The 17,673-nt window shown below is 43.7% G+C and overlaps 2 protein-coding genes across 3 annotated transcripts; one reads left to right on the top strand and one right to left on the bottom strand.

Annotated features, from left to right (window-relative positions):
* The first annotated feature begins 1,933 nt into the window (after positions 1-1,933).
* Positions 1,934-12,496, top strand: LOC139283731 (interleukin-6 receptor subunit beta). The gene is made up of 17 exons (XM_070903758.1): positions 1,934-2,006; positions 2,624-2,728; positions 3,756-3,867; positions 3,970-4,103; positions 4,286-4,416; positions 5,202-5,361; positions 5,640-5,722; positions 6,129-6,342; positions 7,370-7,561; positions 8,183-8,281; positions 9,157-9,297; positions 9,436-9,561; positions 9,710-9,794; positions 10,013-10,094; positions 10,710-11,057; positions 11,154-11,210; positions 12,482-12,496. Exons 1-17 carry the CDS (start codon positions 1,934-1,936, stop codon positions 12,494-12,496), a joined length of 2,157 nt encoding a protein of 718 aa, XP_070759859.1.
* nudt12 (nudix (nucleoside diphosphate linked moiety X)-type motif 12) lies at positions 12,178-16,644 on the bottom strand. 2 transcript variants are annotated; one of them, XM_070904534.1, is made up of 8 exons: positions 16,614-16,644; positions 15,692-15,906; positions 15,163-15,466; positions 14,572-14,845; positions 14,291-14,458; positions 13,802-13,915; positions 13,425-13,624; positions 12,178-12,795 (listed from the first exon to the last, which is right to left on the bottom strand). In XM_070904534.1, the coding sequence occupies exons 2-8, from the start codon at positions 15,895-15,897 to the stop codon at positions 12,685-12,687; spliced, it is 1,377 nt and encodes a 458-aa protein (XP_070760635.1). In that variant the 5' UTR covers positions 15,898-15,906; positions 16,614-16,644; the 3' UTR covers positions 12,178-12,684. The 2 variants fall into 2 exon arrangements, with proteins under 2 accessions (XP_070760635.1, XP_070760636.1); XM_070904535.1 differs by lacking the exon at positions 16,614-16,644 and adding an exon at positions 16,057-16,060.
* Positions 16,645-17,673: the final 1,029 nt, after the last annotated feature.

Raw genomic sequence — 17,673 nt, 5'->3', positions numbered from 1 at the left:
CGTCACCTTGCAGCTGAAATCATTGACGGTCGACGAGCACTTAAAGCAGTTCAGATATTAGAAAACGTGACGGGAAGCACAGCAGCCGAATTTAAAGAAAAACAAATCCAATCAAAGTGTCGCTTCAGTCCGATTAGCAGGTGACGACAACACGAGAATCCCTTGTAGATGTGCAGCAGCGTTGAGTCGTCGCATCTTCAGCTGTTTAGACATCAGGACAACAACTCGTGTTGCTGAGTAATATGACTCGATGAATCCGTTTTATACCTGAACTTCATCAGCACCTCTAAACTCAAGATCATCAAATGTTTTGCTGTTTAGGCAAACAGTGATTTAACATAATGAGTCCCGTCTGTGTTGTGTTGAATTATGAATGAATTTAGAACCAAACTCAGTTTTCAGGCAGATCTTAATCATGACGTCTGGGATTATCTCATGCTTACTGTCTCTCCTCCTGTCTGACTGCAGGTGTTCAGCAGGAAAACAGTTCTTTTCTAATAAACACACACAACGAAACCTGAACTATGAGTCCTCTGATCTGCAGGTTTTTCTGAGACTTTTTGAACCTTTTCTACTGTAAACTTGTCACATCCAAACACAGTTATTGTAAATATCAGTAGCAGCCTTCCTGAGCTCCAGAGTCTCATACCTGTCTTTGCAAATCTTCAAGGTGTATCGTGTGTAATCAAACAGGCCGCTGAGGAAATCAAAGCCCATAGTTTCACAAACTCTCAGCAGCTTTTTTAACTTAAATCCAACAACAACTCTGCAGTTAAGCGTTTGCTTGTAGGATCGTGTTGAAATCATGTGACTGTTAGATCAGAGAGCGCCAGTGGAGAAATGCTATATATCATTTGGTGTGTTTCACTTCTCGTCTTTTTTGTAAATAACCAGATTCTCCGCTGCACCCGTTTACGTTTATCTCTGTTGCAAAGACATCCGTTCTTCAGGACTCGAGAGGGGGGGCAGGTTTTTTTTTGTTGTTTTTTTCTGTCTGACGTCCATTAACTTGACATTTTAACAGGTTTCAAAGGCCCAAAGGTCATGAAACCCAACAACACCTCAATGAACTTCACTTCAAGAAAAAGTACCTGTGTTTAGCCTTTTTGTCTGAAGCAGCAGCAGCAATGCACTCCTGCCAGCTCAGTGTGCGTCTGTAAAAGGAGGGCGGGGGCCCAGAACGCTTGTTTACTGCTGTATGAGGCAGACGGACGAGTCCAGAGGAAGAACCAGTCCTCTTTCTTTACTAATCTGTATAGCTCTTCCTTTTTGTTGTGTTTTTTGTTTTGTTTTTTTGCAGTTGGTCATTTTTAAATGTTTGTACAAGGCAAGTTTTTGTTTCCATTTTCTATAAGAAAAAGAAAAACTGAGCGGAGACGAGCTGAAAGTTTGCTTTTGAAGAAAGAAAGTAAAAAATAAATAAATGAGGAACAGTTGGGTTTTGGTCATTTCCTGTCTCGTATTTCTTCACTGTGTGTGTCTGTGAAAATCAGTTGTGATAATAGTGCTCAGGTGGTTTAAAACTCTCCAAGAGGCTCCAGCATCAGTCGGGGCTCCAGTTTTGAACCAAATTTCATTTCCAGCCGTCCAGTAGAGACGTTTCTGTCTGGAAGAGTTGGAGCAACACACACCGACTGAGGCGAAGAGGGAAAGTCTACAGTGTTGACTTGCTGATGTTAAAGTCCTGCAGGTTCATTCATAGAAGGCTGTGGACAAGTGAACCTTTACAACGCGTTCGACGTGTTGATGGGTGTAACTTAAAGGCATGGAGCAACTTCCTGCGCTGAGCGGCTCAGCCTGCAGACTTCATCTGCTGCTTCCTCATCATGAACATAGCACTTCCTCTGCAGGTTCCTACTCTCTTTACTCCATTTAGATGGAAGTTAGTGGCTGTAGAAAATGAATGAGCTGATTTTCATCTTCACCAGTTAAGATGGACACGTGGTCTCCTGAACTGCTCCTGGCTGCCTGGACAGTGATGAACCTCCTCTGTGTCTTCTGTCATGGTGAGTTTCTTAATGAAAGCCATCTCTTGCATTTTGATGTTTAAATGTTAAAACGTGTGGTTTTACAGACGAGGATTAAGTTTAGGTCTAGATTAAAGTGTATGTATTCAATTAACTGAAGGAGGATTAGGGTTATTTAAACTCAGATTTAAATTAATTTTCCAAACAGGAAGATTATTTGTTGTATTTCATTGTTATCTGTACTTTTGTTTTTGTCCTTCAGGATGTTTTTCAGCATTTAATTCTTCTATTCTGCAAATTGTTCTTGAGTTCACAGCAGCAGAGGTTTGATGTTTTTAATTTATGGGCTTTTCCTGACCAGATCAAACCTTTATGTGCACTCCCAGTGCCAAGTACAAACACTGAACTCTCACGAGGGGGGGGTAATATTATCCTTACCTAATCCCTCATGGCTGGTGTCCCCTAAAAACAAAACACTACCTACATGTGACCCCTCAGCACAGGTTTAATGGGAGTGTGTGTGTGTTGTGAGATGCATTTACATTTGAATTCTTTAAGGACACACACACACACACACACACACACACACACACACACACAGCATTCATTAGATGACAGCAGCTTCTTCAGGGTTGTCTTCTGTGTGTTTGTGTCAGAAGTGACGGTGAAGGACTCTGATCTGAAGCTGTGTAAAGAGGACGAGCGAGTGTGTGTCACTGACCTCAGAGACTGTGGCCCTCGACCACCTTCATCTATACAGAGTCAGTACACACACACACACACACACACACACAGACAGCTGACAGATATCTTGATTTCTGGTTCTTATCGTTCTTGGTTTCGTGGTTTGACCTGAGTTTAAAGTTAATCTTCAAAATAAGGATTTAAATCTTAAAAACTAAAACCCTCTCTGTTTTTTTCAGCCTATGAATCTTAGTCTTACGCTGTGTTGCTTGCAGGTGCTTTTAGTTCATTTTCTTTCAATCTAATTTTCTGTTAGTTTGTGCAATTGTTTTTTTTACTCTTGTGTGCTCTATTGTTTTTATTCTGTGTGTCACTGCTGTCGTTGTTGTGTCTTGAGCTTTTGCCTGTGCACTCTGTAAAGCACGTGTTGAGTATGAAATGTGCTATTTAAATTCATTTGCCTTTTGACTTCTCGGTACTCTCGCTGATTTTGTTAAAGCACTCAATAACGCCCCCAGATGTTCCCAGATGTTCCCAGATGTTCCCGGGTTATTCACTTTAAAAAACAGGTTGAATCAGGTTTGTGGATGTGTTTATACGTGTAAAATGTTCAGACTGCTGGTTTCATAATTGTTCAGGGTGAGTTTGCATCAGGATAACTTGCGGTGACATTAGGCCGCGTTTCTGTCACTTCCTGACTAATTTTGACTAAATGAGTCATCTTTGAACTGTGTTCTTCGAGCTACATTTACAAATCTAAATATTTAGCGGCTGTAATACCTCAGGGCCTCTGTGGTCACAGAAGGGTTGCTAGCTATCACGTTAGCAGCAGCTAGCTCATTAGCAGGCTCACTAACGTGTGACAAAGCACATATAGTTCCAACATTCTCGTTCGTAAAACATCGTAAGAGTGAAATTTCTCAAACACCATCAGTCCAACTTGGACGAAGCACATCAGAGCGGCAGAATGACGTATTTAAACATTTAAAAAAAAAAAGGTTCGAGTGAAGAAATCCAAGAAGTTTTAAAGGCCATAAGTGTGACACCATTTGTCTTAATGAAATGTGAGAGTTAAAACTGGATCCTCGTGTTGTTTCCCTGCAGAGACCCTGAACATGTCCTGTTACTACCAGGTATCACACAGATCCATGACCTGTGAGTGGAGGCAGGAGTCAAACCGCCACACAGAGTCGGACGTGTCTCTGATCTTCAGCAGGTAAACAGACTGCTGACTAAAGGTTTTCTTTACATCAGATATGTGACATTGAAAACTCACCCCCCCAGGTTTTCATCTCTGTTTTCTGTTTTTCTTCTTCAGTGGTGTTAAAGTCCTCTTCTGTCATGGGATCTTCAGCCCGGCAACCGTCCTCAACATAACAGCCAGGATGAAGAACTACGTGATGGGGAGGGAGATCTGGTCCCAACCTCATGCTGTGTTTCTTTATGATGCAGGTCAGTGGTCCAGACGTTTGATCCCTCCCCAGTGCTGACCGTAGAGACGGCTGACTGTTGTCTTCCTCTGCTGTTCATTCATGGGAGTTTTCCAGAATATGTGCGATAACTGACAGGCTGACCCACCGACTGAAATGATGATAAAGAGGTTCAGGTCTCCTCTCCTGGTCTCCTCTCCTCAGTCAGACCCTCTCAGCCTCTTCTGACTGCTGTGAGCTCCTCTGAGGACTCTGTTGTCGTGTCTTGGGGAAGCAGCAGTGACGGCAGCTGTCGGCTTCGCTACAGAGTCGACCACGCTCACGCGTGGACTCAGGTTAGCATCACTCAAGCACTGTTGTTACTCACGACAACATCGGGACTCACATGACTTACCTGCAGGCTTGCCGTATGAACCTCCTCGAACCCTCAGCACATCTGGGACTGGCCTGCTGGTGGCCCCAAGAGTTAAACAAAACATGGTGAAACAGCATGTTGTTATCATGCAACACACATCTGGAATCACCTCCCAGATATTAGACAAGCCCCCGGCGCTGACCACTTTTAAGCCAAAGCTAAAGCCTTTCCTGTTTTCCAGACGATCCAGGAATAGCTGAAACCTCATCTTCTCCACTTCTAAATGCTGTATCTTTTGTATCACTGAGACTGTAAATCTTTTACGCTTGCTGTATGTTTATTACCCTGTAAAGCACATTGAATTGCCCAGGCGTGTGAAACGTGCTATACAAATGAAGTTGCCTTGCTTGCCACATCACATGCTACTGTATAAGGACTATACAGTGGTTATACGTGATGCTGCACGCTCTATGCTCTACGGCCTTTAACCCTCAAATACAGGTGAAGTTATGGGGATCAGCGAGTCCCCACAATGTGACTGTGTGAACGAGAACACGCATGTTAACATTTTGAAAAGTGCATTTCTTTGCTGAGCTTTTATTTAGTTCCCTGTTGAGGTTTTGTTCCAATAAAAAACGTGCAATCAGAAAGCGAGTGTTGAGACAAAAGGTGAAGGAACAAAATACTCAGATTTTTAGGTGACATTTGGAAAACACATTAAGTCAGTTTTTCTCTCTCCTTCTACTCCCTGCTTTTTGTCTGCAGGTTCCAGATTCTGTCCCTGCACGTCGAGATCAGAATCTGACCTACACCATCAAGGACCTCCTGCCGTTTACCGTCTACAGGGCTGCTGTGGCCTGCAGAGGGGAGTCCAGGATCTGGAGCCGCTGGAGCTCTGACGTCAGCGCGAGAACGCTGGACAGGGGTAGCAGTTCACACACAAACAGAGATAAAATGACAGGAGAGCAACTGAGAAGTCCATTTTATTTATAAAGCCAAAGATCGATTCGAATGAGGAAAAACTCCCCAAAAATACAAAAAATAATAAGAGCAACAGAGGAGGGATTCCTCCCCCAGGACAGACAGACAGGAAATAGATGTCGTGTGTAGAAGAAGACTTCCTGAAATGATTGAAATACTTTCCCAGCATACTTTGCTCTACAACAGAATGACCCAATGACATTAAATCTTCTTCTTTTCCAGTTCCCTCCAGGCCTCCAGAGGTGTGTTACAGAGTGGAGAGAACAGACTCTGGTGGATCTTTTCTCCTTCATCTCATGTGGAAGGTACTTTGGAAATACTTCAGTCATCTATACAATTGTCTCCCTTTTCAACACAAAAAGATGAGTCATCTGCTGTGAGTGTCAAGTTCGGTCTTGACTTTGAATCTCATCCCTAAAAAAGTTACAGATTTGATCTTTGCAACAGCCAAGAAAATAAAATGTTCAGTAGGAAATCTTCAGGAGTTGATGTAACACCAAACGAATTAGCAGCATCTCCCGTTTCTCAAATGTCATGTCAGTAATGTTAGCTCACATCACCGGCTCTTGGAAGGAATTAAAATTAAAAATGCATGACGAAAATGAGGCTAAACTTTTAATGACTGACACGAGACTCTAACTAAATCAAAATCAGTCTGAACATTTCAAATAAATATGTTATCAGATGTCTTTTGCAAACGTCTCTCTGCAGGATCTTGACCTCCGTGATGCCGGAGGTCGTATCCTTGGATACCAGGTGAGGTACGAGCCGGTGAAGAAGCAGCGCGGGTTCATTCAAAACGTCACAGAGGTGACGGCGCTCCTGGTGGTGAAGGAGGGGAACTGCAGCGTCACGGTTTCGGCCTTCAACGCGGCCGGCTTCGGACCCGCTGCGCGTCTCAGCATGGACCCACTGAGACAGAGCAGTGAGTGGCTCTCTGGTTATTACATGTGAACAGCTGTGATGTGTTGAGGTGTCAGAGAAGCGGAGGATTTCTGAGCTGTTGCGAGTCCTGCAAAATGTCTTCTGGCAAGACCACGAACGCTGTCAAGGCTCGACCTGCTGCTGGATGACAAAACCACATTAAACAGAACAACACAGTCACAGCTTCATCCAGATGTTGGTGTTCCTTCTGTCATCTGTGTTCCAGCCTCTCCCTCCTGCCCCTCACCTGCCCCTCCTCACCTGCCCCTCCCCGCCCACTCACTCACCTGCTTCCCATTTCCCTGTCAGCCTGGCAGCACCTGTACAGGAGTGATGGTTCTCTGCCGGACCCCCATCTGAATACGTTTGCCTGTTTTTGAGGATCCTCCTGCTTATGACCACAGTCCACTTGAACTTTTATCTCAGACTGTCTTTTGGGTTCAAACCTGCTGCTTGTGTGAGCCGTCTTTTAATGATCCACACACACACACACACACACACACACACACACACACACACAGCACTATGTTTATCTTTTAAATTTCAGAATCATTATTATCAGCCTTCTACTTTTAACTGACACTATCAGATTCAGAGTTTGTGCTCTCCGCTTCTGCAATATCCTGTGTGTGTGTGTGTGTGTGTGTGTGTGTGTGTGTGTGTGTGTGTGTGTGTGTGTGTGTGTGTGTGTGTGTGTGTGTGTGTGTGTGTGTGTGTGTGTGTGTTGTTTTCTATTAGAAAAGCGACGCAGCGTTGTCATAGTTTCAGATAAAACTCATTGCAACACTTCTCCCGGCTGATGTTCTGCTAGTTCTGGTCGTGTGTTTGTGTTACCTTCGTCTTATTTAACAGTAAAAGTTGTGAAATCTACGTACAGTGTTTACATACATTTACTTTTTAGCCATCTTAATGCCTGGGCTCGCCTCCCCACATGCAGGGACACCGTCCCTTTGATATGACCCTGCTCCACCTCCCGTGCAACAGTGCTAATAACTAATAACTAATAATCCTGGTGTTGTTCTCTGCAGCTCTCCCCGCGGTCAGAAACCTGTGGGTGTCCAGTTCTTTCCCGGCTGAGAAAATCCTTCGGGTCCAGTGGGAGAAGCCGGCCTCCGTCCTGCCTGTCAGTCATTTTGCCGTTCAGTGGCGCTCTGAGACTCGTCCGTCCAGCGGCCGCTGGACCACAGAGGACGGCTTCACCAACTCCACCGACATACAAGGTGCAACATCCCACGACACCAGAGAAGACACTCGTCCTACATTTAGGTTGTTTTAAACAAAGAAGACAAATCTGGTGACATTCTTTCTTCTTTTCTATCTTTCACTCCAGACATTTAGAGCGCCAAATGTGGATTAATGCGCCACTGAAAATAGTCCCCAACAAAGTGTCCAGCTGTTTTAAGAAGTGACTGAGCCTTTTTAAACTATATATTTGTGAACCACATGGTTGTTTTTGGTCTTTTCATGGGATTTATTGACAATAACAAAAAGAGAATACCGCCAGCCTTCTTGTTTAACTGGAGGAAATCTGATATACCTCAAAACTGAGCGCTGGGTCGTGAACATCGAGTGAAAGAAGCATCAGAGTTTTTCTCTCTGATTTCTTCTGTAATCTAACGTGATTTTTTTGAAGTTGCTGTAAGAAGCAGCTGCTTCTCAGTGAAAGCCTTCCAGAAGAGATGCGTGATCATGTGATCATGTCACCTGAGCAGCTACTGGAGGCTTTTTTTGCGGACAGAAGAGGCTAATTACAGATAAAGGTCTCCAAAGAAGACCTGGTTCACTCTGTAGTTGAGGTCTATTCACAGCATGTGCAGTGAATACTAACTGTGTGTTTACAGATGTGGACCCTGATGAGTCCTACCTGATCACTGTGGTCCCCGTCTACAACCAGCAGTGTGGATCTCCTCAGTCACTGTCTGCCAGTCTGCAGCGGGGAGGTAAACATGGCCACAGTCACAAGAGATGAAAGGGGGTGGTGGACCACGAAACAACACGTTAATCCCCCTAAAACCTTCTATTCCCAGTTAGCATCTGTTACTTCAGCTGTTCTGTAAACATTTAAATATTATTACTGATGCTTTAACACATAAGCAGCATTCTAATGTTACAGCTGGTGGAGGTGGAGTACATTGGAACTACTTTATACACTGCTGGTCACTTTAATCTGTAGCTCTGCTGTAAAACAAACTCGTGACTCCAGCTGTCAGATAAATGTAGTGAAGTAAAAAGTACAATACTTCTAAGTAATAAAATAGCATATAACTGAAATACTCCAATGGTAAAGTTGTGCTGTAGAGTTGTAAACATACAGAGAAAGATATATCTTTAATCTGAGCGAAACAAATAAGAAAGAAAAATCACATTATTTTTGTTCTTTGGCTGTAAAAAGTAAATTTGACTGAAAAAAAAAAAGCTTAAAAGAAGTTCCATAAGATGAAGTTGCTCTATTATTAGTATTTTCTAAGTAAGTAGATAAAAAAGAAACCAGGTTTACAAAAGAATGAAAGAAAATACATAATAATAAGTACAGACCAGAAAACAAGCAAAAGGAAAGAAAAGCAAGGAGGCGTTAATAGAAATACTGTCAGGAGATCAGATTTCAACCCCGGAGTTCAAATACGCCTTCACACTGTGACGTTGTGGAGGGTCAGGATGGAAGTGTGTATGAGATTTATTGGGGAGTAAAAGGATTTGTTTTAAACTGGAATATTGAACATGCTGTCGAGTTCAACAGAACTTTATTGACAACAGGTTGACATTAACATGAACACCTTATTTAGGGCGTGTGACAGGACATGTTGTTTGTTCTCAGCTCTGATGGAGGCGGTCGGGCTGAAGGTGGTGGGCGTGACCAAAACCACGGTGACAGTTGTGTGGGCGTGGCAAAAGAAGTCTGGACCAATCAGAGTGAAGGGATACAGCGTGATGCTGGAGAAAGACTCGCAGAGACAAAGTAGGCTCTTCTCTGAAATGTGTCACAGCTTCAGTCTCTGGATTCAAAAATGTTTAAATATGAATATATTTCATAAGAAATCCCGCTTCAGAGTCGTTTTTACAGTCTGTAAATACTGAGAAGTTCTCTCCTCTGCAGCTCTGTCTGTGTTTCCGGACCAATGGCAGCACAAGCTCTTGAACCTGAAGCCTGACACTGAGTATTCTCTTCTCCTATTGGCTGATAATGCTTCCATAAACAAGATCCCTGTGAGAACAGACTATGGTGAGTTCACCTGCTGGCTCTTGGTTCTAATCTCAGTGAATGATCCCGCGTGGAAAACATTTGAACGGATGTTAAAGAAGAGTTTGTTTTGGATCGTGAACGAACCACTTCTGAAAGAGAACAAACTGTGAATGTTCTTCCTCGTCAGATGAAGGACGAGTGGCGGCTACAGCGACTCCTCTGCTGCTGCTGGCTGTTACTGTCTTCATCTTCTCCATCCTGTCCAGGACTGTGTGAGTCAACACACACACACCATCTAATGATGAATAACACGTCTTTTATTGAGGCTGTTGTTCAAATAACGATTAATAATAAAGATTCATGACTACGGCACGTTGTAATCAAGACATCATGTTTCGCTCTGAAAAGCCCCAAAAATCACATCAACGGGCCAAAACTGTCCTTTGTGACTTTCTTACTCCAGCTGTTGAATTCAAATCCATCTGTGCAGGTACAAGTCGTACTTCTTCAGGCCCATCTCCAGCCCCCGGGCCAGTGCGACAGGCCTGTGGCTGATGGACCCAAACCACCAGGTGATCTGCTGTCACAGGACAGTCTGGTTTCCTTCTTCTTGTAGTTTCGCTCTGATAGACTCAGCTTTACAGCCGAGTTCAGCTAGGTCACAGAAACAGTTTAGTCTCTCTTTCAGTCTCATATTCACCTTTTCGCTGTGCTGTTTCACTCCTTTCGGGAATTTTCTAGAAATGAGTCTCAGTATCTTGAAACAACGCGGATGATGAACTTCTTTGTAAAAGAAAAAGTGTGATTGTAGAAAATTCTCAAAACAAGTTGATTCAATATTTGAAAACGTATCCAGTCAATAAGTATTTATTATATATCAATAAGAAGTTGTTGTTTCAGTGTCACTTTCAGACCGGCTGGTTTTGGAGCATGTTGGTCCATTGAAATGTTCAAACCATAAACTGTATGTAATAGAATATATATACTGTATATATATATATCTTTATATACAGTCTATGGTTTATTTTTTTAAGGCTGCATCATTCAATCAGAAGGGGATAAACACGCCAGACGGATCTGTTGTCTTTGCAAACACAAAATGAAGTGCTGTGTGTTGTGTTGTCAAACAGTCAGAAAACTAAACTTTTCTTTATCAGCATTATAACCTTTCTGATTCCCTTCAACAGAGAACTGCAGAGAGAAACATCCTGGACATAAAGGACTTCCAGGTGACGGATATAGTCGGAGAGAAAAGTGTCATCACGGTCGGTCCACAGCCCTCCTCAGAAGAGGACGTCCACGAAGACGCCTCTCTTCTGTCCATCGGTCACCTCATCAGACTGTCAGTCCTGGAACTGGACACAGAGTACGTTTCTGATGCTGCGGTGACCGCAGAGCCCCGGTCCTCCTATCACCCTGACTACACAGTGAACTGCCGTCACCCCGACAGAGTTTTCATACCGGAGGAGAGTCCAGAGGCCGACACACGAGAAGCCAACGGCTGGTTTCCTCAGAGAGAGGAAGAGAGGCGACAGGTCGACTTTTCAAAGACGTCACTTCGGAGAGAAACTGCTGTAAAATGCTGTTTCCGTGAATTCGTGGCTCACACAAACAGTCCCTGTGTTTATCAGATGACCTGCGAGTATGTGCGAAACTCGTCCTTTCTGCAGGAAACAGATGTTGAAACGGTGAGCGGACCGAGCGAACGTTCTTATCTGATCTGTGAGACTGATTATATAGCAAACAGTTGCTTTAATGCAAAACCTGCAGATGAAGACAGAAGCAACGGCGTCAGTACTGCATGCTTCAGGTACCAGTGACACATGAAGTACAATCCAGGAGCCTGAAGGTTTGTCAGACGCCGAAGCTGTTTCAAATACTCTGACGCAGGATTTGATGTCTGTGCAGTGTGTATTTATTCACAAGTATTGTATGGCCAATATTCATCTTCTCACCTGCCATGTCATTTTTCACTCAAGCAGGATCAGGATCCAGTTACAAAACTGCACAAAATGAACTTTTCCACCGTTTTCCAACGTCCAGCTTCCACTATTGGTGTGAAAACGAATGAGGAACTTGAGTTCTTACTGTTACTGTCCTGCAGACCGTGTTCGTCTTCTGTTCGTCTCCATATGTTGTCATACATTTCTTTCTGACGAATCTTTGCTGCATGAATTCACGTCTGTTCGCATCTTTTTGCAGTGACTTTAAATGCATTCATGCCAACATTGTCTTTGTGTTTATCTGGACACACCATCAGCTGCACTTCAGCTCAGCTCAGCTTCCAGTTGAATGCTAACAGGATGCTAACAAGCCTACAGTTAGCATGACTACAGCCAGTGTTAACATTGGTGTTGTTTTCCATGTTACATTTAACACTACATGCTAATGTTAGCATAATACCCTATAAATTGAATGCTACCTTGATAGCATGGTTACTATATAATGTTAGCATGTCGGTGACGCAACAGTCCTGGATTGATGCTGACTGATGCTGACTCTCTCCAAACATTTCTTTCAAACAAAATCTTTCAAAATAGTTAGCGTGCTAATGTTTCGCACGCTAACATGCATACATTTACAAGAGTAACATGTTAGACAAAATGTTGGCACAGGCGATGAGAATTAGTTATATTAAGTAGTTTAATATTTCCAGTTCATTTCAGGAGTATTGTACATCAATCGTCTGCGTCAGTGATCCATTTTGCTGTTTGACCTGCTGCAGTAAAATCAGTAAAAAAGGGCATCATCCATTAATGCAGAGATTTCAGGAAAAGGTCAAGTGTCTGAACTGATCCTGGAACTAATAGGCTACTTCTGTTTCAGTTTTCTGCATTTGTTGGCCATTAGACCTCCATTTCTTTGACTGTTAAAGTTCTCAAGTTCAAACCTGAGATCTGAAGTGTCTTGTTTGTCATTTTTCAAGACTTTTCAGTTTGTAGTCCGTCTTCGCCTTTAGCTGCAGGTGCTGTGAAGGCTGCAGTGTATTTAAATGATTTAGAGTCATTTGACAATAAATACAAACCGTATTAAACTCCGTCATGCAGAATCTGGTGATTCTCTGGATGGCTGAAGGTTTGTTGTAATTGCTGCTGGTTCTTTACATCCATGTGATCGTCTGGAGGTCTGCCTAAGCTGGCTGGGAGGTCCAAGTGCTAAAGGTTAGAGGTTAGAGTTCATGCCGATCCAGTGTCTGATCAGCTGGTGGGCGATGGTCTGTCTGGGAGGGACGGTGAAGGCCGGAGGGGCTCCTCTGAACAGGGAGTCAGTCACCTGAACAAAAACAAAGGCGGATGTCGGACACTGAGACTGTTGATGTGAACAATATGTTCAAATTGTCATCAAATCGAATTGTTAAAGGATTCAGGTCATCGAGTAACGACTTCAGAGATTTGAAAAGCAAATAAATGTTTCTAAAACTTTTTTATCTACACACATTCTGCTATGTTCAGTTTATTCTGTCATTTTGATGTATTATTATTATTGTTATTATTATCTTGTCTATGTTCTCTTGCTTACATCATAATTTTATCTTTCACTTTGCCTGAGAATGTATTTATTTTTAGCGTGAATTTAAAATAATACAATATGTGTGCCTTGTGCTAATATTATTGTAGTATATTTACAACATATTCATTATTATTTTTATTACTGGTTGTTTATATGATGTTATATATCCTGTAAATGTAAATATTCATTTTACTGAACTGAAATTATAAAAATAAAATTATCATCGCCATGACAACCTGTGTCTATCCACTGATGAAGGTCATGAAATATGTCTGAGAGCTAGCTGTCATCAGTAGTACTGATATTATTATTAATGTAATTATTATTATTATTATTATTACTGGTATTAGTGGTGTTAATAGTAGAAGGAGAAGATTTAATTGCGTTTGTACCTGTTGCCGTGGGAACCACCGAGCTTCCTCGATCTCATTCTCGTCTACTTTGATGTCGGTCGTTATGGCGACAGTGAGGCAGCCAATCATGAGGTTGGAGGGCATCGGCCAGGGCTGGCAGGAGACGTACTGGACCGGTCCCACCTTCACACCGCTCTCCTCCTCCACCTCCCTCCTCACCGCCTCCTCGATCGTCTCCCCTGGAGGACACGAGGGGAGGGGGGGGGTGACTTTGTTTTATATGTTCATCCCATTATAGAGCGATAACATGACTGTGTGTGCAGGTTTATGAGGACTTACCAGCAAAACGCTGGTCCTCCCAAGGTGTGTGTGTGTGTGTGTGTGTGTGTGTGTGTGTGTGTTAGTGTGTTAGTTACCAGGCTCTATGAATCCAGCCAGACAGGAGAACATGCCAGCTGGAAAGATCTTCTTCCTTCCCAGTAAACACTGGTTTCCATCAGGGTGGATCACCAGCATGATGACCACTGGGTCTGAAAACACACACACACACACACACACACACACACACACACACACACACACACACACGGGTATATATATATATTTATATATGTATATATAATGTATATATAGCTATACCATTAAAACCATTAATGGTTTCAGATCTATTTAGGTATAAACTGGACTCAAAGACATCAGCTGCCCGACTGACATCAGACTGCAGCCGTCACAACATCCTCGAGCAGAAAAGGTTCATTTTAAAGTAAAAAAACTTGAAACCACACGTTTAAATATGTACTTTCACACAGGACGCTGGTTTTTGAACACAGCTGTCGTCCCGCAGGCTTCTACACTGTCAGCCTCCATCAGGAGCAGACAGGTGAGATGGGGGCGGAGCTTCTCACCGACTCGGGGATAGCAGGTGTTGTGAACCCCCTTCAGGCTCCTGCAGTTGGAGTTCACGCAGCTCCTCTTGTATCCCCCCTCCTCCAGCCTGGTGCTGCTGCCGCAGGTGGGACAGAAGCTGTAGCGGCCGTGCCAGGCCAACACCGAGCGAGCCTGAGCCACCACGCCTGCAGCTCGGAGAGACGGTTTCAGATATAATATGAGGGATATCGTTTTAGTTGAGATCAGAAACAGATGCATTTGGAAAAGACAAAAGAAAAAGATACTGCGTCTTCCTCACCGGCCTCTTCTTCGGTGAACTTCAGCAGGTCTCTGTTGGGCGTCTTCGGGAAGGAGCAGCTCTTTTCTCTGCAGCGTTTAAGAAGTTCAGCAGCGTCTTCATCTGTGCTGATGGCAAACCAAGCAGGAGGCTCCGGGACTCCCTCCCCTGTCTGGGAGGAGGAGGAGGGGGGTTTTCTCCTCCTCTCCACTCCGAGGAAGATGAGCACCGTCGCAGGTTTCTGGAGAAGGTCTTTAACTGCCTCATATCTGAACCGACACAGCTTGGAGTCCCCCTGTTAGAGTTGGAATCACAGTCAAGAGATAACAACGTAAAAACATCTCTGTGTGTTTCTCTATTTAGTTTCGTTTCACTTCGGTGGTCACTTTATTTTTCCAGGACTCCTGTAGGTTCTTAGGGGATTACATATGGACCAGACCAGACCTGACCAGACCAGACCAGACCTGATTTGCCATTATCTTACATAGACACACGTTTATAAATTACATTTCCTCGTCAAACACAAATACAAGCCTCCTTCTTTAAGCAGCTGATATGATACTTCACTGTTCTGGACTCTTTCTAAGCTCATATTAAAATCTAAATCCGTACCCCAGCACCGTCGTCCTCCTGGGAGCAGCTGACCATGGGGCTGAGGTTGGAGAACAGGAGGTAGACCGTATCTGGGTCGCTCTGTCTCTCCTCCAACCAAACCCTGTCGGTCCTCTTTCCACTCAGCCGGTCCAGCGTCTCTCTGCTGAAGTAGCTCTCCTGCTGGTCCAGGTCTGAGCCCGGCAGGACCCGCTGGCAGCCGTCGTCCGTCCGGCCCAGCAGGTTGGAGACGTGTCGGTGGCCCCAGAACTTGGCGATATCGGAGGCGGTCTGTGACGAACCGTTCACCGAGAACTTGTCACAGCTGGAAGATCGAAAACAGAGAGATTTCAGGAGAAGCAGTGAGCACTTTATAAGGCGTTAAGTTAACATGGCAGGGCTTGTTTTGGAGTTATTCTGCCCCCAAGTGGCCAAAAAATCTATTAATGCAGCTTTAAAATGATCTTACGGTATAAAACACCTTTGAACTGTAGATTTGAACTTTTCACAGTGTTTAGACTCTGAATAACAACGTCTCAGCTCTCTGTACCCATGTGACAGCAGCGCCTCCACCACATGGTAGTGTCCGTTGCGAGCGGCGAGCATCAGCGCCGTCCAGCCGCTGTATCCGGCCTGGTTGATGAGCGAGGGGACGAGGGACAGCAGCGTGGACACCTGGGACACGTCTCCTCTGGCTGCGGCATCCAGAAACTTCTCCACCATCTCCTCTTTCGCACTCAGCTGGAGGCTCGTCATTCTGGCTGCCTGGATAACGAAAAACAAACCTCACATAAACAGATTTGGGAGGTGGGGGTCAGGTCGGGTCGAGAAGACGCTTTATATTCAGCCATCCTGAAGTGTTTAAACCTACAAAATATCTGAGTACTTTAAGTACATGATGCTGATAGCACTTACATACTTTTACTGCAGGAAGGTTTTAAATGCAGGACTTTTACTTGTAGTGGAGTTTTTTTCACAGTGTGGTATTAGTACTACAAAGTATCTGAGTACTTCCCCACCCATGGAAACATCAGCAGTGCCACCACTGGGACATCCAACATGATCATTCTCACTGTTCTAATTCATCACTTAATCATTAAGAGCTTCATTAAGAGGTCTCTGTGGACTCTCCCAGGGGAAAGGTCGCGCCTTCTTATTGGCGCAAGCAGCTGTCAATCAATGTTGGATTAGCCAGTCAGATGTCTCGCTGTTATAAAACGTTTTTCCATGAAACACCTCGACAAACACGTGCCAGTTTAAACGACCCAAGACAAAGTTCAGGTGATTGTCTCCACTGTGATGTGTTCACGGTCTGTCTGTGTGCTACCTGCTAACAGTAGACCAGTCAAAGAGGTTTTAAAGTCTTGTTGTGAACCAGCTCTCTGGTTCTGGTTCCGTCACAGTCCCGGAAGTAAGAACTTGGCCGCTCAGTCTGGGATCAGATCAGTTTCAGGTGAAATATAAAGTCTCACCTTCAGCTCCGAGCTGCCGGGAAGCACTTTGTCTCTCGTGTTGCATAAACGGTGACGAGCTGCGTTCAAGAGCAGCAGCGACTCCGCCCACTACTGTGCTGCATTCAGGTGCTCCTCGAACTGCCGTGTTTCAGAGAGTTACAGCGACAAGAAGCAGCATTTGTTTTGTCCTCTTTTACAGAGAAATGGGAACAGAGTGGAGAGCACGTTTCTTCATTTGCTCGTTACTTTTCGTCGTGAGTGTTTTATTTCAAAGAAACAGGAAGCCTCCCTTTCCTCCCCTCACGAAGCTGAGCTCCACACGTTACATTAAAAATCAAAAACATTGATCCAGTATGTTTTACATCAGAAACACCAACTGCTGCAAGTTAAAAACCTGATTCACAGTTGAAGAAGGAAGAAGAGTCAATAACACACTCATCCACTGACTGAGAAATGTGTGATCGCATTATTCCAGTGGTGGAAAAGTACTGCGACATTTTACTCATAAAGTACCAACATAAAAGTCCTGCATTTCAGAAGTATTACTGATGCATGAACGTGTTCTCCTCTTTAAAGTTGCAGCTGGTGAAGATGCTCCATCTGACATTTCATCACTTCTGTGTGAAACTCAGGTTCTTTTTGAGGTCCAGAGAAGAAGAAAATGATCCACAGATAATTCAAAAATCTGACTAGAAACAGACTCGACAGAAACACGTGGTTTAGTTAATATTTTAATAAAATAAAGTACAAAATAGTGTTACCAGAGATACAGTGTCGTCTGCCTACTTGACTCAGAGATCAACAAACATTCTGAAATCATGATTTCATCTTTATAAATAAACATTAAAACATTAATATCTACTGCACAGACGCCACAGAATATACAGCCTGTTACTGTTGATGAAAGAAACAGACTTTGATTAATTTATTAATGAGAACTGACAGAAATTAGGCACAAAATTAGTTTCAGATCTGTGACACGATAATACTTCAGTTCTGCAGCTGTAGGCGGTGAAATACTGTAATAAATATACACGGAGACCAACACACACCATGTGAGTGTGTGTGTGGACGCTGT

Source organism: Enoplosus armatus, chromosome 4 (genome assembly GCF_043641665.1).
Source record: "Enoplosus armatus isolate fEnoArm2 chromosome 4, fEnoArm2.hap1, whole genome shotgun sequence".
Lineage (NCBI taxonomy): Eukaryota > Metazoa > Chordata > Actinopteri > Centrarchiformes > Enoplosidae > Enoplosus > Enoplosus armatus.
Note: the sequence above shows the minus strand (reverse complement) of the source record. Positions and strands in the feature narration are given on the sequence as shown.